Raw genomic sequence first — 22,946 nt, 5'->3', positions numbered from 1 at the left:
TCGGGAGCCAATGAAACTGCTGCAAGAACGGAGTAATATGGTGAATAGACGGGGTTCGAGCTTCAGATTTCTTGACTAGCTGAAGTTTATGGAGAGATTTATTAGAGAGTCTCCTCTAGTCATCTAGGTGCTCACTACCAGGACGCAGATCTACACTTCTGCCCAGAGAGCACAAGCGGTTCACCTCTTGCTGACCGGAGTCTGTAACTTCTTGTTCTCTTACTTGCCGCAGCGATCATTTCCTGCTATTACAAACGGGGACACTTTCCAGGATTTCAGCTGAGGAGTAATGAGAAATGTTTATTTGAGCTCATGCTTTGGCAGCCTGTGTCACTTATATCCAGTTGAAGTGTTGTTTTCAATTTATTGAACAGAATGTGCCGCCCTGCCCTAAACCATATTTATGAAATAGTGAGCCAGGACTTCTCACCCCCTGGAAAGACAAAGGGAACAAGATCTGGAGAGTGGGACAAAAGAGCGAACAGAGTTGCCTGATGTGTCATACTACAGAGGCTAATGTACTTATCTGGATATGTGGTGATGGAGCGTTACAGTGTAAAATACAACAGGCCACAATTACACAATAAAGGCCCAGGTCTTGGGATGGGTGAGGTGAGTGAGCAAGCAAACCAGTGAGTGAATGTCCACCTGGCAGAAGATGGTAGGAGATAAAAACAACAATATAATTACTTCTCCGGCCATGTTCATACAGGACTGGCACCACAAAAACGGCACAGAAGGGAATTTTTGTTTTTGGTTGGCTGTATAGATTTTCCGACACACACGTGGACACGTGGTGTGTCTGTGGTCTCAGTGGTAAAGTGTCCCACTTGATCAGTCAGTATCTCTTGTTGCTTTCGAGGAAAAAACATGGCAGCTATGCTCCCTATTTGCACCAAAGAAGATCAGCGACCAGTGATCTGCATTGTCTGGGCTGAACGTGTACCAGGTGCGAAAATCCATAGAAGGCTTTCAGCTTCATAAGGAGACTGCGGTGTTTATGAATGGACTGAGAAGTTCAAAAATGGTCAGAGAAGTGTTAAGCATGAAAATGACTTGGGACACCTGTCCATATTCACAAGTGACAACAGCACTGAGAAAGTCAGTACCACCATTCAGACGAACCAGTGAGGATTTTGGTCCCTGGTACACTTTCAGACCCTAAAAAGCAGATCACCACTCGCTCATCTTTTATGGTGCAAATGTAGAGTGGAACTGAGAGAAAACAGCAAAGGGAATCTGACTGATCAAGGCTGAAACTTTACCTCGGTGACCACGGGCACTCCGTGTTTCCATGTGTGTGTGGGGAAAGCAGTACAACTAGCGCCCCCCCAAAAAAAACATATTACCAAAGTCATAAATCAGAGTCGTGGGGGTCTGGGGGGGATGCGTTTGCTAGCATAGGGCACCAGGCAGGAACAAACCCTGGACAAGGTGCCAGTCCATCGTAGGGAGAATACACGGACACTCACACAGTGTCACCAGCTAACCTAACCGCATGTCTTTGGACTGTGGGAGGAAACCCACACAGACACGGGGGAGAATATCACTTAGGGAGGATCTGAGTCTCCTTACTGCAAGACCACCATGCCCCCCTATCACAAAAGTGCAGAGAATCACTGACTTGCTCTCATATATTTTTGGTCTGAATGAAAAACAACAAACAAACTTCAAAACTGTGAATTTGTTAAAACTTATAAATGAGCACATAATTAATTACAAGAGGTGCTAATTGTGTTCATAAGAATTACTTCTGAATGCCTTGAAGTTTCATTTGTCCCTCATGTGACATACCGTTTCACTCCCCTTGATGTCTATTTATGTTGCACTTTTTTGGGTTGATCTAGCTTCTGGCTTGTCACGGATAGAACATTAGAACATTAGAACACTCTAGACGAGAACAGGCCATTCAGCCCAACAAAGCTCGCCAGTCCTATCCACTTGTTTCCTTCAAGAAAACATCAAGTCGAGTTTTGAAAGTCCCTAACGTCTTACTGTCTACCACACTACTTGGTAGCTTATTCCAAGTGTCTATCGTTCTTTGTGTAAAGAAAAACTTCCTAATGTTTGTGCGAAATTTCCCCTTCACAAGTTTCCAACTGTGTCCCCGTGTTCTTGATGAACTCATTTTAAAATACAAGTCTCGATCCACTGTACTAATTCCCTTCAGAATTTTAAACACTTCAATCATGTCACCTCTTAATCTTCTTTTGCTTATACTGTATAGGCTCAGCTCTTTTAATCTTTCCTCATAATTCAACCCCTGTAGACCTGGAATCAGCCTAGTCGCTCTTCTCTGGACCTTTTCTAGTGCTGCTATGTCCTTTTTGTAGCCTGGAGACCAAAACTGCACACAGTACTCAAGATGAGGCCTCACCAGTGCATTATAAAGGTTGAGCAGAACCTCCTGTGACTTGTACTCCACACATCAAGGCGCTATACAACCTAACATTCTGTTAGCCTTCTTATTGGCTTCTGAACACTGTTGGGAAGTTGATAGCTTGGAGTCCACTATGACTCCTAAATCCTTCTCATAAGGTGTACTCTCGATTTTCCGACCGCCCATTGTGTATTCAAACCTAATATTTTTACTTCCTATGTGTAATACTTTACATTTACTGACATTAAATTTCATCTGCCACAAATCTGCCCAAGCCTGTCTGCTGTCCAAGTCCTTCTGTGATGATATAACAGATTCCAAATTATCTGCTAATCCACCCATCTTGGTATCATCTGCAAACTTAACCAGCTTGTCACTTATATTCCTATCTAAATCATTTATATATATTAAAAATAGCAATGGCCCTAGCACTGACCCCTGCTGGTCACCACTCTTAACATCGGCCAGTTCTGATGAGGTTCCTCGCACCATCACCCTCTGCTTCCTGTGTCTGAGCCAATTCTGCACCCACCTAAAAACATCACCCTGAACTCCCACTTCTTTTAACTTGATGCCCAACCTCTCATGTGGCACCTTATCAAATGCTTTCTGAAAGTCCAGATAAATAATATCATAAGCTCCACTTTGATCGTATGCTTTTGTTGCAACCTCATAGAATTCCAACATGTTAGTAAAACACGACCTCCCTCTTCTGAACCCATGCTGACTGTTCAGAATAACTCCTGTCCTTGCCATGTGTTGCTCAATCTTATCCTTAATAATTCCTTCCATTAATTTTCCTGTGATGCATGTTAAGGATATTAATTGGATAAATGGATTTTAAAGTAACACTTTATTTTAAATATCAAACAAAGCTGAATTCAATTGGTCTTCATTCGCTCACTAAGCGGAGTTATGCTACACGCCTCAAAGCTGATGAGTGAGTGAGGAAGGCCCCGCCCCTCAGCCTGCTGCGTGGCATATTTGTTTAAGGGCGGCACGGTGGCACAGTGGTAGGGCTGCTGCCTTGTAGTTAGGAGACCTGGGTTCGCTTCCCAGGTCATCCCTGAGTGGAGTTTGCATGTTCTCCCCGTGTCTGTGTGGGTGTTCTCCCAAAGACATACAGGTTAGGTGCATTGTCCCTAGTATGTGCTTGGTGTGTGTCGCTAGCTAAGCGGGGGTAAGGTACACGTCCCAAGTTTGTACCATGACTGAGGAGGGCCCCACCACTCCCCTCTGGCCGCTGTGTCTCACTGGAATTCACGCAAGTGAACTATGATACATAGTGAAATGAGAGAAGTCACAAAATCAACTGGAATGTTCAAGCAAATTATAGAAAAAAACCCGATCAAAATCTGTTAAGTAGTTCTCTTGTGAAAAGTGGACAGACAGAGAGACATCGGATTGTATATATTATATATTAGTGAACCTTCAAAATAACATGCAGTTAAAGTCTCAACAGCATGCTCAGCATTTCTAGAGCTTAGCAGAGCCAGATAATAAGAATCTTCACCAAGCAGTTCTGAAAATGTCTGCTTTGTTTGGGTCTCCGTACCTCTGTGAGTCTGACATGAATGTCATGAAATCAAAGTTCAGAACAAGAACGACAGACGAACATTTAAATGACTCCATGAGAGTGAACCTGAGGTTTCTCCACTCCACTGTTCACCTCAGTGCCAGTCATCTGACCAACTGAACAACACATCACACATGGGAGGCTTCTGTATACCAACAGCAATACGTCTACATAATGGCTTGCTGTGACTGTGACAGCTAAGTCAGAAGTCTCTGTTTTTAATTCTCTTCTTTGTTCAGACGAAAGTGTGTGTGTGTGTATTTATTTACTTACGTATCCACCTATTTATAAATTTACTTACTGTATTTAAACAGTTTCTATAAAAAGTTAAAATTTATATTTATCCCCCTGGAGACAAATAAAGCTAGCTTGCTTTTTCTTTCTTTCTCTTTCTTTCTTTCTTTCTTAAATTTCTTTCTTTCTTTTAGAAATGACAGCATGTCCATTGCAGACGTGCAATGTGAGGCATTTTTTTGCATTACAGTATCAAATATTTACAATCATACATGCCAAAGAATCCAAAAAAGGTATTCGCTGCAAGCGTACACACCAGGAAACCGAATGTTCATGCAATTATTAGTCACTTGCTGGAAATTCTTAATGCGCTGACCCAGCTGTACATTCCACACAAGAAAGAAACATCAAAATAGCCCTGTCTAAATTTTCACATTTCCTACGTCTTTTCCTGCGAAAGTGAACTCTGCACACATTGTCGTTACGGCACTCTCTCAAAAAAAGGTTTGCCATAAAGCTGTCAGTTTATAGGAAACTTTGCCTGAATCACATTCTCAGTTGCTGTGGTAAGCAACTATTGTTTCAGTAGACAATTCATCCTTTTTTTTTCTTGGTGACGGGCTGTGTGGGTAGAATTCCATAAACATTTGGCGCAAAAACAGCAACGCCAGAAATGCACTTGTAAAATGAGGCACAATATTTTAACAAAGCAATACAACCTGCTCTGAGCAAATGAAGAAGAATCATCGCGAGTGCGCTCGTCTTCATAGGGTTCACTTGGTCATTTCTGCAATCTGTTTAAAAACAAGGCTGCACACTGAGATGGGTGTGATTAATTTTCACATAAAGTGCATGCTCTATATCAGAAGCAGGCAGTATCAAGTCAAGTCAAGTTGGGGGGCATGCACTGGTACAGAGCGTTGCTGCACCAAATACACAACAAAACAACTCGGCATCCCGGTTGGCAACCTCCCAGGAAGACACGCGGTCCAGTCCCACCCTCCGGAAATGACCCTCTATCTCCCGCAGCCAGGTGTTACCTGGGCGACCCCTTGGCCTGGTCCAGCCACGCGGGTCCCCAACAATGAAGATCTTACGAGCTGATCACCCTCAGGGAAACGCGCCACATTGCCATAGTGCCGTAACTGATGCTCCCTCACAAAGCAGGTCATGTGCCTCATTCGGGACTCCATGAGCAACACAAAGTCAAACCAGCGGCACCCAAGGATTTTCCGGAGAGACACACATGAAGGAGTCCAGTCTTCGTCTCAGGTCACTGGATAGCATCCATGTCTCGCAACCATATAGCAAGACAGGAAGCACCAGGACTCTAAAGACTTGCTGAGATATCGGGAGCGCCACACAGCCCTTTCCAAGGACCTCATGACCCCCTCATGCTCTCCCAATCCGTCTACTGACTTCATAGGAAGCGTCACCAGAGACCTGAATTTTGAGATCTAAAACAAATTGAATGTTTCCAAAACAAATGAAAAGAGTCGATTTACTGGTTGAAGGTTTTAGTGGTTTGCGCAGTTGGGGGAAGCAAAGCACAAAGATGCCAGTGGTGTGTCACTATACAAGGCACACAAAAATGAGATATTGTTTTTTTATTACATATATAACTTACAAAATATACTTAAGTAGTGATGGCAGAGAAAAACAGTTAATCTCATAATTTCAAGAAGAAGGAAGATAAGTAAGTTTCTGATAAAATAGGCGTCTATGGAGACAACCGCAAACGATATCAAGAAGTCCATGATTGGCAGTCTCATCTGTCAGGCGATCGACATGTCAACTCCTCCAGTCATATGCTCCCAATGCTCCGGACACGTCTGTGTTTACTGAAATAGTGTTACGTAGACCAATTCCAGAAAAATGTTCTGTAAATGCACATGGAATACACTCAGACGTGAACAAGCATTTAAATTGCAGACCTGCCTCCTGTTGTCACTTTTTATATTCATATCCACAAATCGAGTACCTCTGGATGATGTAGTGGTAGGCCCTGAAACTGCACGGGTGAACTGACCTACAGCTTCTGGAAGCATCTTGGATATTCACAAGTGTGAGGCACAATTCTCTTCCAGATTAGGTTTCTATTTGGTTATCTTTAACTGTATGTGGCATTCAGTGAACTTTGTACGTGAAATGCAATGTTACTTGATGAATAATCAGTCACCGGACTGCACTCGTGACCAATGATCGAGGGAGGGAGGCGGGTCTTCAATTTAAACGCTCGGTTACGTTCGAGCGCATTCCACCTTCGTTCACACGAACATTTTCCAAAAGTAGTTTATTTATATTTATTTTGGTAAAAGTACATTTGTTTGAAACACTGTGAGCGTATGACTGGATAATAGGACATGTGGAATATGCGACACCAGTAATCTGAGATGTTTTTGGCTGTTGTTCCACATTGATCACCATAGACTTCGGTTCTACTAGAAACTTTTTTTATCTCCGGTCCACTTGAAAACATGAGATGAAAATTTTTTTCTTGCCCATCACTACAAACAGCATGGGTTAATTAACATATAAAAAGCATTTTGTTTGTGGCATATTCGTTTAAGGGCGGCACGGTAGTACAGTGGTAGGACTGCTGCCTTACAGTTAGGTGACCCGGATTCGCTTCCCAGGTCCTCCCTGTGTGGAGTTTGCATGTTCTCCCTGTGTCTTCGTGGGTTTCCTCCCACAGTCCAAAGACATGCAGGTTAGGTGCTTTGGTGATCCTAAATTGTCCCTGGTGTGTGTGTGTGTGCCCTGCAGTGGGCTGGCGCCCTGCCCAGGGTTTGTTTCCTGCCTTGCGCCCACTGTTGGCTGGGATTGCCTCCCCCAGACTCCCGTTACCCTGTAGTTAGGATATAGCGGGTTGGATAATGGATGGATGGATGGATATCCAATTAATTTGTACACTACCGGTCAAAAATTTAAGAAAACCTCATTTTTTTAGATGAGTTCCTGGAAATGCACACAGTGTAATGTCTTAATGAAATCAAGGCACAGAAGAAATAAAGGTAAATATAACAAACCGGTAATGGCGCACTGCACGAATACACTTGACGTAAGCATTCCTAGTTTCAGACTTTTTCTCTGTACGTTTATCATTCGTTTGCTCAGAGGTTGATGCGCTTGTTGCTTCCTGAGCAGCTTTTCTTCTCTCCACCCTAGCAGCCTGCTTCTTCTCTTTCTTTCGTCTGCACCTTTTCGCGTTAAAACTGATTAAGTCCGTGTTTGTGTTGCAATTACTTAGTATGTTTTTCACTTAAGCTGGAACTTAAGTCTTCGATCTGCCTCAAGAATGATTTAAGATATGAAGAGGTAGGGGAAGTGACAGCGAAGGTGGTAGGGAATGAGAACGGCGTCCGTACACATGAAATAAAAATCATCACCCCAAAAGCAGACAGTAGACATCACGTAGTATATGTGTCCCCAATTTCAGGTCAGTAGGTCAAACGGTTTGCGAGTGACAGGTGATTTAAAATCGTGGACAGACAAACGGACAGCCACACCAGCATATCATATAAGAAGATAAGCCAAGGAATCATTAAGTGTACAAACTTTCATTCTGATATTGATTCATCGCAGTTGCCACCTTTTGCTCATACAACAGCTAAATTTTGGTAACCATCTTCAAAATGCCATTCACCAACTCTGCCACTGACAAAAGAACCCCAGACCAACACACCTCCTGCTCCTCCATCTTTGACAGTTGGTGTCACACACTGAGGAGCCATGCTGTCACCAACTCGAAGGCGTACAAACACCCTGCGTGATGAACTGAAGATTTTAAATTCGGATTCATCAGTCCATGAGATTTTCTTCCACTCTGCAGTGGTCCACAGCTGGTATTTCGAGGCCCTATTGTGTCCTTTAATGAATGGCTTTCTTTCTGCCACTCTGCCTGTCAAACCTGAAGCACAAAGTCTCCTCTTCACAGGACAAACTGACACACGTGTTTCTGGACCTGCACTGTTGGGCTGTGAGGTGCCTGTAGTGACACAAGCTGGTGACCATCAGAAACGTGCCTTCTGATTGGCTGGTGACTTTGGCCCTGCCAGATCTCTTCATATCAGAGTTTCTTCCAATTGCCTTTGGATTGTGTAGGACGTCACTGGACTCACTGACACTTTGATTTTTTTTTTTTACAATTTCACTAAATGAAAGGCCTGCACCTTTAAGGGTAATAATATTGCCCGGTCTCATTTCATTTGTTAATTGCCGTTTTCTTGCCATTATCTACAGTGTAATACAATGATATCCAAATAGGACTTCAGAGGGTGTAGTAACACAGTCTGTTCCAACTTTGCTCTAAGAAACACAGAAGGGTTTTTAAGTAATCAACAGAAGCTGGGACACCTGTGGAAACTGTTTGCTTTAACTTGCGAGGTATAATTTACTTTAATTGCTGCAGAATATCTGTAGGCTGTAACCTGAAAAAGTTTCATTTGTAATATTTTGATACAGTATTTCTTTTTTTTCAGTTTTGCTCTAAAACTTTTGACCGGTAGTGTACGTGCTCACATTGTACAATATGTCACTTAAATTTAAAATCAAACACGTCAGACAATAGCTTTACTGACAAATGCTGTTTACAGATTGTAGACAGTAGAAAAGTGCTAAACAAGCATCTAGCAGAAGCACCTTAAGGATGTCACTTGACATTTATCAGATCTGATTGTCTGAACTTCTTCCTGGCTTTTGATAACATTTGACTCGAGCCTGAATAATTTACTGGATATGTCTACTCTTGCATAAATACTTCCAAAAAAAATAATCAAGTATCTTAACAGGACAATTGTTTTTAAAATTGATAACAATCAGAAATTTGGCATTCATTACATGTTGCTAAAAGATAAAAAAAAAAAATGTGCCTGCTAGTCTGAATTCGTCACCCATTCATACTATTTTCTTTTCAGGAAACGCACACACCAGCTGAGTCCAGCTCTGAAACATAAGGCAGGTAGGTGATTGTACTGTTATTTTTGTTTATTTAATATATAACTGTGAATCCTTCGTTAAATGTAGAACTTCATCTCTTTAGATTAGATTAGATAAACTTTACTAATCCCATAGAGAATTTCAACTGCACACAGCAGCAGAAACATAAAAAACAAGGATCCAGACTCACAGGACAGATGATACAGCCAATCAAACAATCAATCAATCCATCAATAAAACTTAACAATGTAGATGGCACATGGGCTGGACTGGCACTGCAGCCAAAAGAGGGGATGGTTCATTAACAGGACGGGAGACTTGAAGGCAATAAAGCATCCCAACCAGTGAAGAGAGAGAAACCAGACCCGGAAGGGATGGCCAGAATAAATGGACGGACAGCTCAATGGAAAGGAAAGACATCGCTGGGGGGCTTTTTACTCCTCTACCACGCTAGGTGGCAGCAGCCCCGGATATCAGTGCCCAGTAGGAAGCAAGCAGGGCATGCAGGGAGATGTCTATGGTGGGCTGCATCAGGAATGGGCAGGCGGAGGAGTATAGGAACCTAATCAAGGACTTTGTTAAATGGTGCGACTCAAACCACCTACACCTGAACACCAGCAAAACCAAGGAGCTGGTGGCGGATTTTAGGAGGCCCAGGCCCCTCATGGACCCCGTGATCATCAGTGGTGACTGTGCAGAGGGTACAGACCTATAAATACCTGGGAGTGCAGCTGGATGATAAACTGGACTGGACTGCCAATACTGATGCTCTGTGCTAGAGAGGACAGAGCCAACTATACTTCCTTAGAAGGCTGGCGTCCTTCAACATCTGCAATAAGATGCTGCAGATATTCTACCAGACGGTTGTGGCGCGCCCTCTTCTACGCGGTGGTGTGCTGGGGAGGCAGCATAAAGAAGAGGGACGCCTCACGCCTGGAAAAACTGGTGAGGAAGGCAGGGTCTATTGTAGGCACAGAGCTGGACAGTTTGACATCCGTGGCAGAGCGACGGGCACTGAGCAGACTCCTGTCAATCATGGAGAATCCACTGAACAGGATCATCTCCAGACAGAGGAGCAGCTTCAGCGACAGACTGCTGTCACCTTCCTGCTCACTGACAGACTGAGGAGACCCCACACTATGTGACTCTTCAGTCCCACCCGGGGGGTAAACGTTAACATTATACAAAGTGATTGTCTGTTATACCTGCATTGTTATCACTCTTTAATTTTTTTTCTCTTTTTTCATCAGTATGCTGCTGTTGGAGTATGTGAATAATAAAGTATCTATCTATCTTTCTATCTATCTAGTCTGGCAGACCAGCCCTGCTGGGGTCACTGGGTGCCACAAGAGGGCACTGCAGGGGGACAAGCTCCCTGTTATAATGGACGTTCACATGACCCGGAATGCTTCCATTAGGCAATGGCCCTGGCACCAGAAGTACTTCTGGGTCTTTAATAAAAGGGACCACACTCCTTTACCCAGGTGACTCGGAGCTGGGAGGATGTAGGGCAACGCTCAACTGGAGGAGGGCATTGCGGTGGTAAAAAGAAGAGAGGTATTGTGAGGAGAAAACACCTATATATTGTGTGCTTGTGATACTTTGTGGAGGTGAATTGAATGAAACCTTCCATTATTGGAACCCGGGACTTTTTGTGTGTTCGTGTTTGGGGCTCACCAAGGCCCTGGATTCCTTCACAACAAGAACATCGTGGTGGACGTTAAGTAGAGTTGTCTCATAGCAGTGGACAGGATAGAAAAAGACACAGAAAAGATGCAGACAGAGCGCTCCCTGGAGGGGATGGAGGAGATTTTTCATGATGGCATCCAGTTTTGCCACCATCCTCTTTTCCAGAAGAGCTTCCAGTGTGTCCAAAGTTGGCTCTGTGATGGCACGGGAGTTCCTGATAAGTTTTTTCAGGCATATGAGCTCAAGTTGCTACCCCAGGAGACCACAGCATAGAACACCACTCTGGCTACTCTGCCCAGAGGGGTCTGGAATCCCTGCAGATTTTATTTTTTTTCTCCAGCCGTCTGGAGTTTTTTTTTTGTTTTTTCTGTCCACCCTGGCCATCGGACCTTACTTATTCTATGTTAATCAATGTTGACTTATTTTATTTTCTTACTGTGTCTTTTATTTTTCTATTCTTCATTTTGTAAAGCACTTTGAGCTACATTTTTTTGTATGAAAATGTGATATATAAATAAATATTGTTGTTGTTGGCTGGCACAACATCTCCAGCAGCTTGCTGCACACATCAAAAGACCTGTGTTTCCTTGGCATGTTTGCTTTAAAAGTAGAAAAATAATTATAAACTACCGCCAATTAGTTTAGTTGTTTGGAACATCCACCAAAGGGATACTGAACCTAGCATGCGTCACCATATCCATAAGTGAAGTACTGGTGACATCACTGATTCAGCTCCTGCAATGATGAAAAACTCAATGGGATGACGCGGGGACAAAATGGTGCTGTGTAAACAAAACAATAAAAAAAAAGTAACAATTAAAAATACTCATAAACAAAAGAAAAAGTGAAAAAAAACCCAACCAGACAAAAACACACACTTAAAAGAGGCTAATTACTACAGTGTGTACAAGATCTCCACTGTCCTCTATGACTCACTTGGCTCGTGCGCTCACCTTTAGTGAAGACAGAGACCAGGATGCTTACATCCACCCAGCCTGTTAAAAGCGCCCTGACCTTGGCATCACACAAACTTTTGTTTGTAGCAGTGCTACCGTGGGGGGAACTTCACTTCCCAGCAGCCCAAGGGGGTTACCCGCATAGGATGATGGGAACAGAAGAAAGGGGCTGCTGGGGACGAAAGAGGCCAGTGGGAAAGTTTAAAAGGGAGGCCTGACAGAGGCAAGAGGAGATCAGTGTTTTGTGCATTCTGTCCAACCTGTCATCTAAAAAGTCAATTGTGCCCCTGAACCGTTTCACGGTAGACAAATGGACTCTCTTGTGCCTGCCTGTCATGTGTACAGTGGTGGGTTAATTGTCATGCGTCTTCAAAAGGAGCGCTCCTGGATATCTCACCCCTCGCCGCTCAGGACTACCAGTAGGACTGTTTCATTCATTTTCTACGGAAGCTTCACACCATATTATTTCACCTGCTCTTGCTGTATTGGACTGGATACGGCAGGGATCTTCAACCTTTTATCCCCTGAGAGCTGCTTTTACAAAATGAAAATGGCCGAGAGCTCCTCATGTTTTCTAACGTTTATTCTCATTGCTTATTTCAACCCAAACAAACTGAATAAACTTCTTGTGCCTGAATATTTACAAAATGTGTCCAAAACTCACATATTGCATTAAAACATCATAAAAAAATATTTTGTTCACCTGCAAGTGCATTTTGTACGTCTGTATGAATTTTCTAGTGGATCTCACACTATTGGATTAAAACATGAAGGCTGTCAAAACAAAACAATGCAATTCCAAACACACAGATACTCCTTATTCATTTGTCATTTTGTTCCATGTCACTGTTTCTCTTTATTCACAGGTCCAGTCGCATGTGTGATGTGTTGTGCATTTACAGTGATCCCTCCTCGATCGCAGGATCAATCCAGAACCCCCCGTGAAAGGTGAAAATCCGCGAAGTAAAAACCAGGTGTTTATATTGTTATTTTTATATTGTCACGCTTGGGTCACAGATTTGCACAGAAACACAGGAGGTTGTAGAATCAGGGACTTTGAAACACTGCAAACAAACATTTGTCTCCTTTCAAAAGTTTAAACTGTGCTCCATGACAAGACAGAGAAGACAGTTCTTTCTCACAATTAAAAGAATGCAAACATATCTTCCTCTTCAAAGGAGTGCGCGTCAGGAGCAGAGAATGTCATAGAGAGAAAAGCAAACCATCAAAAATCAGTAGGTGCTGTTCAGGCTTTTAAGTATGCGAAGCATCGCGGGGGAAGCATATCGTATATCATTGAGGAGTTTTATTAGCTTCTCAGCCATCCGCCAATAGCATCCATTGTATGAAATCAACTGGGCAAACCAACTGAGGAAGCATGTACCATAAATTAAAAGACCCATTGTCCGCAAAAATCCGCGAACCAGCGAAAAATCTGTGATATATATTTAGATATGCTTACATATAAAATCGGCGATGGAGTGAAGCCGTGAAAGTCGAAGCCGATATAGCGAGGCATCACTGTAGTCAGATGACTGGCACTGAGGTGAACAGTGGAGTGGAGCCACTCAGGTTCACTCTCGTGGAGTCATTTAAATGTTTGTCTGTCAGTCGTGTTCTGAACTTTGATTTCATGACAATTCATGTCAGACTCACAGAGGTATGGAGACCCAAACAAAGCAGACATTTTCAGAGCTGCTTGGTGAAGATTCTTATAGTTATCTGGTTCTACTAATGCTGAGAATGCTGTGGAGACTTTAGCTGCACATTATTTTGAAGGTTTACTAATATATAATTTATAAAATCCGATTTCTATCTGTCTGTCTGCTTTTTCACGAGAGAACTACTTAACAGATTTATCCATCCATCGATTATCCTACCCACTATATCCTAACTACAGGGTCACGGGGGTCTGCTGGAGCCAATCCCAGCCAACACAGGACACAAGGCAGTAAACAGACCCCGGGCAAGGCGCCAGCCCACCGCAGTTAGCAGATTTAGATCAGGCTTTTTTTTCTATAATTTGCTTGAACATTCCGGTTGATTTTGCGACTTGCGGTACCGATTTATTTGCGCAAATCCGAGTGAGACACAGTGGCCAGAGGGGAGTGGCGGGGCCCTCCTCAGTCACGCTGCAAACTTGGGAAGTGTACTTTACCCCTGTTTAGCTAGCGAACGAGAGAACTACTTAACGGATCTTTTTTGCTATAACTTGCTTGAACATTCCGGTTGATTTTGCGACTTCCCTCATCGCACTAAGATTCATATTTCGCTTGCGGTACCGATTTATTTGCGCCAAATGGTTGGCTGAGGGGAGGTGCCATCCTCACTCACTCGCCAGCTTCGGGGCATGGTCCTTAACTCCACTTAGCTAGCGAACGAGAGAACAATTGAATTCAACTTTGTTTGATATTTAAAATAAAGTGTCGCTGAGGTCTTGATGAGTTTGAGTCCAGATATTCTGCCACATTGAAAAGGTAGATTGCAATTCAGAATTTGGATCGTGATTTTGTGTTAAAAGAATCGTGATATGATTTTGTGGAAAGATCGCCCACCCCTAATTTGACAAATCAAGTTTTCAGATTTATGTAGGATTCATTAACCCTTTGGCGAGCTACTTGGAAAGGGGTGGCGAGCTACCGGTAGACCCCTGGTATACAGACATTGTCTTGAGTGTTTATTGTTGTGATTTGTTTGCATTTGTTGTACATCGTCATAAGGGGACTGTGGTGGGATTATTTAGCGTGTAGTTATATTTCATTTATTACGGCTAATACATTCTTTAATTGTTTTATTACCTGTTGTTTTTTGTCTCTGCTTGTGAGTGTGTGTGGGTGCGTCCCTAGAATCTCTACCAAAGAAATAAATAAATCGCTGTCTCTTCGACAGTGTGAGTCTTAGCGGCACCGGACCGCTACATGTTGATTGCAGCCCACTAAAACTATGACATGAGACTCCAACAACTCCCTCCCCCAGTCGCCAACCCGCGGAGTTAAGCCAGCAATGTGGAATAAATTAAAGATGCTATTCGTAAGAAATCCTCGTCCTCATAAGAGAGAGCAGACAGCCGCCAATCCTAAATTGTAGTTAAGGTAGCCAAATATGGATTCCCAACAGACAGTCCGCAGCCCGTAGTCCAAAGAAACCAATCACTGCATCCCCCAACAGCACTATTTTAGAACTAGAAACAGTTTGAGGGCTGCAGCATTAAAAGAAAGGAGTTGTGTTTAAAAAAAGACAAAAGGTCTGTGAACTGGACAGGAGTACAGAAGAGAGCAGAGTGTATGCAGAAGAGATAATCTGTAGAGGGCGAAAAACTGCTGGAACGTCTGCCACTAATTTATTCCCAGGACAAAAGAGCAGTGACTTGACATGGAAGGGACAGGTACAAGTGGGAGGGATACAGGGGGGCAAAGCGAACTCTGAGGCCTGCAGTGACATGGCAATCCTAAGTCCTATGATGATAAGGCTCCGATTTAAATGTTGGTGACCAAGAAAACAAAACAGACGTGAAAGAAATAGACGGGCTCATCCAGCACTTACCCAACAAGCAAAGAGTGTGCATCCCACTCTGTCGATTCCTCTTGATTTTGTCGTAAAAACTTTCTGGTTTCCAAGAGTCAGTCCAGAAAACGATTGACACGGTCTCTCCGAAATTATAGAGCTGCACCAAAAAGAGAGAGGAGTTAAGAGGAAAGGCCACAATGGGGTTAAAGTGTACCGAACAGAAAGGGTTCTCATTCTCTGTATGCATCTGTGTCTCATGATTTAACACTTCTTAACACCAACAAACTCTGCCAATCCTTCAATGCAGCAGAATTCTGGGAAAAAAAGAATCTTGGCTGCCTACATGCTAAACCTGAAATAAGACAAGCACAGGAGCAGCCATCTGGGGCAGTCAGGGACACAGAGCACGTGTCCGCCCTCATAACCCAAGCCACCAATTTTCTAGCCACACTAAACTTTGTTTAAATCATGGCCTGTGTGCACTTCCAGGAAGCGAGCCAGAAGGTACTGTACTATACAAGACATTTCCAGTAAGAAATGCTGCAGCTGCAAGAGGCCTTTCGTGGGAGGGCGGGTGACTTAGTGTGTAGCTGCGCCTCTCTGACCGACTTGAGTCTAAAGAGATCTCTATGGCTCCCGCCATTTCACCTCAAATCCGAGATGGGTGCCACTCAACTCTTCTCCGGCCTTGCCAGTATACGGCCATGTCACACGGCGTCCACTGCAAAATCTTTTGCAATTCCTTTCAAGTGAAACAGTCAAACTTGCAAGGGCAACAAACTCAAAGGTTCTGCTCACTCTGACATGAGCTACTGTACTGGGTGGTCCAGGTCTAATTATGCAGATCCAGATCGTCTGAATGACTTTGATTTATGTCGGGACGATTCCAGTTTGGCGCGAAGATGATTCTTCTTGTCGTAAGTTCACACACTTCTCAATGGTCCGGGATTTTTCAGTTGATTTTCTATGTAATAGACTTAATAGGTTACAGCATAATGAAAATTGCATAACTAGATCTGGACCACCCTATATATACACAGCGTCATTGCCATTCAAAAATCGAGGTAAACGGCCTACCATAATTTGGCAAACAAGGTATTCAGCAGTTTGCAGATTCAGGGGTCACACTTTGAAGCTTGATATAAGCGGGTGGAGTGGGTGAATAGAGTTTATGCCATCTAAAGCACTGAAGAGATCCAGCAATGTGATGCCATCAGATGATTATTCCAACAACACACAACAAACCGTTCATTCATTCATCCATCCATCCATTTTCTTAACCTACTTATCCAGAGCAATGTCATGGGGTACCAGGAGCTTAAGACAGTCCTGAGTTCAAAAGGCTTCTGGAAACCACTAGCGATCGTGGAGATGACCTGGACCATCACAAGAACATGCAAACCCCACACAGGGAGCACCTGGGATATGAACCCCAGTTCCCTTATTGAGAAGTAGCAATGCTACTATGCCACCCAAACACTCCTTCCCTTCTGTAAGAAACTGGGCAGCTGCTTTCACGTTGAAGTAACAAAACAGCCCCCTTAGTCAATGCCTGGCTGGATTACCACCTTGTTTGTCTATAAATGCTGCCTGTCATTTGCAGAAAATAATTCTGCAATCCTGTTTCTGCCTGCAAAATACAAAGCAGCCACTCCAAAAACCCTAGAGAGGCCTACAAACAACAGAAAGAACATTCTTTCTGTGGCAGTTTTAAAGCATTTTATTTCTTTTTTAATTTTTATTCAACAATTTTATTTAAGACCGGTAACAGCACATGCACTGCTATAATGATAACGTGCAGTGAATCCACTTGACGTGAGCATTCCTAGTTTTCCTCCTCTTTCTCTGTACGTTTACCATTCGTTTAATCAGAGGTTGACGCACTTGCTGCTTCCTGAGCAGCTCTTCTTCTCTCCACCCTAGCGCCCGCTTCTAATCTTCTTTCATTGGCATCTTTTCGCATTAAAACTGATTAAATCCGTGTTTGTGTTGCAATTACTTAAGTACCTTTCTTTAATTTTTCACTTATGCTGGCACTTGAGTCTTCAATCTGCCTCAAGAATGAGTTAAGATATGAAGTGGTAGGGGAAGTGATGGTGAAGATGGTAGGGAATGACAACGGCGCCCATACACATGCGCCGCATGGCCGCTGCCAAGAGTTGATTCTACAATAGAATAAAATAAAAATAAAAAAGAGGAATAACCTTAAAGGTCAATCATCACCTCAAAGCAGATAGCAGAGGTCCCGTAGTATATGAGTACCAAATTTCAGGTCAATAAGTCAAACAGTTTGTGAGAGACAGGTGATTTAAAATCCTGGACAGACAAACGGACAGCCACGCTAGTGTATTATATAAGAAGATAATCAATGGAGACACTACAGTTACAATGCATTCTTGGATTGCCAAAGTATTCAGACTATGACTCTGCCCTGGCCGGTGTAGACTTCGTCTGCTCTTCACATACATGGGTGGGCTTTTCTCTGGGTTCTCCAGTTGTCCTCCCACATTTCAAGGGCCTGCACATTAGATTCACAGCAGGCTCTAAAGTCCCCCATGCATGGATGAATCTGCCCTGACATAGCCCAGCACCCCATCCAGGGTCACTTCCTGCCTTGTGTGTAATGCTGCCAGGAAAGGCTCCTATCTTCTGTGACTCTGAAAAAGGATGAACTGGGTGTGAAAACTGATGAATGGAAAGACTTTACGGGTTTAAATGGCCAGCAAAAGGAAGGGAGTCTTTTTAATCCCCTTTATGAGATTTTCAGGAACTCACTGAGCACCAAGATTACACACAGGAAATTTTTCAAATGATAAGAAACCGTTTATATTCTTGTCTGGTTAGCAGATATCTACATCATCCCAGTATCTTAATCAGACAGCTTTGAAAAGCCAGCAGTGGTTTCTTTTTTTTAAGTTACATTAGTCTGTGGCAAGCTAAAGCACGGTGACGTACTCTTTAATTTTCTATGTAAATTGCAGTTCACCTATACAGTATAATGAGTTTACTTGTGGCCAGTGTGTGACTGGTGAACTGATACTTAAAAGTATGCATTAAGTGTATATATTCTATAATATCAATTTGCACTAAAACTGTTTTTCACTCATTTGTACATTGATATTAAGAAATGTGACAATAAAATAAAGTAAGTATATATGTAAAGAGGGCGGCACAGTGGCGCAGTGGTTGCACTGTTGAATCGCAGTTAGAAGACCCGGGTCTTCCCTGTGTGGAGTTTGCATGTTCTCCCCGTGTCTGCGTGGGTTTTCTCCGGTTTCCTCCCAAAGTCCAAAGACATGCAGGTTGGGTGCAATGGCGATCCTAAATTGTCCCTAGTGTGTGCTTGGTGTGTGTCCTGCGGTGGGCTGGCGTTGTTCCTGCCTTGCGCCCTGTGCTGGCTAGGATTGGCCCCGTGACCCTGTGTTAGGATATAGCGGGTTGGAAAATGACTGACATAACTGAATATCCAAAGATATTTAAATGATTTCTTGTTTTATTTGCGTATTTTACATATGGATTTAGCTTGCATTTACACACACACATATATAAATGAATTTCAGCTTGTACTGGGAATAAGAGGCACTATATGAGCGATGAGAAGCTACAAAACAACATGTAAATAACATATAATTTATTGACTTGGTAGAGTCTATTTACATCAGATAACAAAAATTAAGAGAGCTGGACTGTAATAAGTATTTTGCTAGTGTGTATATATATATATATATATATATAGACACTTTATTAATCCCAAGGGGAAATTCACATAATCCAGCAGCAGTATACTGCTATATATATATATATATATATATATATATATATATATATATACACACACACACACACACAGTGTAGGCGGATGGCTGGGGCCCTTGCCCAGCCAGGACGCCCAAAGTGTGGAAGGACCGGGGGAAAGAGGATTGTCAGGACAGTTTCTTCCTCAGGCTGATAGAGGATAGCCCCCTTGGTTTTCAGTGGGGTCATGGGTTATGAGCATGGGGGCTCAACCCTGTTGGAACCCATGGCCACCGCCAGGGGGCGCATGGACCTTTCCAGGGCCTTATTTGGTAAACTTCCTGCACACCCTTAAGTGTGGCCGGAAGAAGCCCTATAAAAAGGAGCCGCCTCAAAACATAAGTGGCCAGAGTCGGGAGGAGAGGACAAAGCCTGAAGAGGAGTGGAGGGAGACACACACACACACACATATATATATATACACACACACACTGTAGGAGGAGAATGGGTGTCCTAGCCAGGAAGGACAATGGCTTACTATCTGGACGGGCGGCCAGAGTCAAACAACAGATGGAGTGCCGTGTGGGATGGAAAAATAACTGTGTCCAGCCAACATGATATAATGGATGGATCAAGAGTCAGGAGCTCTCTCATCCCCCATATGTCAGGTGGCAGTGATCCTTATATGGCAAGCCAATCGGGACACCCACAGGGGTGCTTGGGAGTTGGAGTCCGGAAGTGCGGCCCTGTTAGGGGACCTGGGTTCCAATAGAGGGCGCTGTTGGGGGAGGACCTCCATACTTTCTTTATGCCCCGGAATTGTTTCTGGAAAGACACAGCATAGCACTGGAAACATTCCCAGGTCCGGCTTAAAAGGTAGCCCGCTGCCTCATATCAGTGAGTCAGAGTTGGGGGGCAGTGGGCAACACTCAACAGAGGATGGAAGGAGGAACAAATATTTATTTTTATGGTCTTTGGAAAGGTGATTGTTGGAAACATGCCAAGGATAAATAAATATCTGTTATTTTATCCTAAAAGTGTGTCAGGTATCACTGTGTCTTGGGTGTAGGGCACAGTGGCGCCTCCTGCTGGTTACAACTGGCACAGTTGGCAGGATTTTCAGGCCGTCTTTCTGGAAGAAACCTGCACTTTAAAATTCATTGTAGCCCAAACTCAAAACCCATTAATACCTGTTCATTAACAACAAGACAGTTCAACAAGAAATGTGCGGACCCCTGAAAAAGATGTCATTTTATCCTGAGTAACAATGCTTATGTTAGATGCACTTAACATGAAGGGTGGAGATTTTTGAAAAAGTTTCCAGCATTCAGTAGTTATGGATTGTTCGTACCACAAACATTAGGCCCAGCTGAAGGAGAACGGAGAGTGCCCGCAAGGAGGGTCTTATCGGTTACAAGGAAGAGAAACATCAATGCCGGGTTCTTTCTACTGTACAAAAAACAGTCTGCACGTGGCCTTGCGATGACCCAGTAGCCTGCTCAGATACTGTATACTGGAGAACAGCTGACCGTAAGCCTCTCAGGCATTCTGGGAAGCTGGGGCATTCAAATTCAAAGATATGCCCTGCTCAGCAAGTTCTTTATATTAAGTGGAATGTGGAAGGCGAAAAAGCTGTGAAAACGGCAACAGGAGAAATTAGGAGAAACTGCTGCACGCTGATCTAAGGTATTTTAACCACTAATGTGCTGCTGCCAGTAGCTGTAAGGTTTGTGGTTAAAAGCTGTTGCCATACAAAATACCATACACATCTAATGAAAACAGAAAAGAAGCCTGGAAACTTATGGGGAATAAGAAACAACAAAATAAAAAAATAAAAGGAACAAATGAAAGCAAATGGCCTTCCATTGAAGTTGTGTTCTGTACATAAGTTACACATAAAGTCTAAAATTAAAGGCCTCAGGACATCACAGCCTCTCTTTAGTAAAGTAAGCAGCACACGTCTCTTTTTGGATGACTGTTTAGCTACTTTAATAAAAAGCAGGGTGAACAGCTGGCTTCTTTAGTGTGAGCCTTCCTCTGCACCCAAAAACCACGGAGAATTTCCAGCAGGCCACACTGCAAAATAGGGAGCTGACAGGATGTAAATCTAAGCTGGAAACAGCGCACAGAATCGTGTATATTAACCACAGTACTGCTCGTCTCATGTCTTTCTAGACAGGCTGAGGAGTGAAAGCTACACAAACTCTGAGCAGGCGTGGATGTGGTGTGTCCATACACTTCTCATTCACTGCTGCACACAATCTTACCTGCAGACCGCAGCATCCCACAGCGTTCATTATAGAGGCATTGTGAATCACCCGATACTGGATGCCAGCTTTCACTGCTCGAAGCACCAGGTCACTGTGAGTGGTGGCCCTGTGAGAGAGAAGTGGAAGTTTAAAATCTGCCCCAGACTTGCAATTTATAAATATTTCATTTCAAACAGATGAAAGAATGTTTTTCTCACCTGCCAAGCTATTGTGTTATTATATTTATTTTAAGGTAGACGTGACACAACAGATATAAATATACATATGTACTGTTAAGGGGTGTCCAACTGGCAAGAGCAATAGCAACATACAGGGACAGGCACAATAGGAACCACCTCAACAGAGAAGAACATGTAGTGATACAGGGCATAATGTCACATGTACATCGGGGACACAGTAAAATGAAATTCTTAGTTGAAGGTCTCATCAGAACAGCTGGAAATAATACAACACAACACAAACACCACACACACAGAAAGCTATACATGCCATGCAATGTATAATATACACTGATTAGTGTGGAGGCTAGGGGGCGCCAGTGAGCCACAAACAGGAACACACAAACACAGTCCCAGCTTCAAATAAATGGAGTTTACTACACACTTTGTAAACACAAGCATAAAAACAATGTCACTTCTACTCTTTCGTCTGCTCTCCTCCAGTTGAGTGGTGCTTTCCTTCCTCCCAGCTCTGTGCGATCCTTTTGAATCGAGGACCCAGGAGTACTTCAGGTGACATGACATAGTCAGTTGGATCCGCTTCAGGGTTATGAGAAAGCCAGGGAGATCCTCCCCCAGCAGGGATCCCTTCAGGGCTACTCATCCGGACTCCAACTCCCATGAAGCTCGGCAAGTGTCTAAACTGGGACTCTATCTGAGGGACACTGCCACCTATTAAAGTAGGGGATGAACTGCTCCTGTCATGCTCTCCTACCAATTCTTGCACTCTTCAGGCATCCCACCCAGGGCAGGGATGATAAGGTGTCCTGACCGGGTATTGCCCCTATTTAGTCCAACCTTCCATGGCATCCTAGCCAGGTAATAACTCCACCTCTATCCGCCCAACTGTCCACTGGGGTATCTACACAAGCCATAACATTATGTCGACCTCCCTAACGTCAACTTACGGTCTACTAGATCCCTAATTTAAACTGAATCTGTAGTTTACACTGAATTTACACTTGGCATACCAGTGTAAGGGGTCACTAGGGAGTAGCCGGACCACTGGAGCAGTCCCACCTTCCACACACAAAAAAAAAAAAGACATCATTAGGGATTATAAATGAGAGTGGCCAAGTTGCAGTCCCTACTCAGCTTTATATATTGTCACAGATGGCCGGGATGCCTCTTCATTGTATGGACCGGGGGAGCAAGCTTGGTCAGGACTGTACCTCCTCCAGAACGCTAGATGGTAGCTCCCCTGAGTTGCATCGGAGCCACGGGCATGGGATTTTGGAACTCAAGTCTGTTGGGGTCAATGGCTACCACCATGGGGGGCGCTGCAGTGGTTCCTGAGCCCATGTGGGCAGTTCTTCTGCCACACCTGGAAGTGCGGCCGGAAGTGGGTCATCAAACACCTGGAGCACTTCCGGGTGGGCTATAAAAGGAGCCAGCAGCCACCACTCCAGGAGCCTGAGGAGGGAGACAACGCTTGCCAGAGAG

At 43.6% G+C, this 22,946-nt stretch overlaps 1 protein-coding gene across 1 annotated transcript in view; it reads right to left on the bottom strand.

The window, feature by feature from the left end:
• The window catches only part of dph5 (diphthamide biosynthesis 5), a 43,602-nt gene that overhangs the window by 11,108 nt on the left and 9,548 nt on the right, over window positions 1-22,946 (bottom strand). Inside the window, exons 4-5 of the mRNA XM_039767309.1 lie at window positions 21,283-21,391; window positions 15,317-15,437 (exon numbers count right to left, since the gene is read on the bottom strand). Coding sequence (XP_039623243.1) covers window positions 15,317-15,437; window positions 21,283-21,391 — 230 coding nt within the window. The remainder of the gene's footprint in view (window positions 1-15,316; window positions 15,438-21,282; window positions 21,392-22,946) is intronic.

Source organism: Polypterus senegalus, chromosome 10 (assembly GCF_016835505.1).
Source record: "Polypterus senegalus isolate Bchr_013 chromosome 10, ASM1683550v1, whole genome shotgun sequence".
In the NCBI taxonomy this organism is placed as follows: Eukaryota; Metazoa; Chordata; class Cladistia; order Polypteriformes; family Polypteridae; genus Polypterus; species Polypterus senegalus.
The sequence above is the reverse complement of the archived record's forward strand: the minus strand, read 5'-3'. Positions and strand labels throughout refer to the sequence as shown.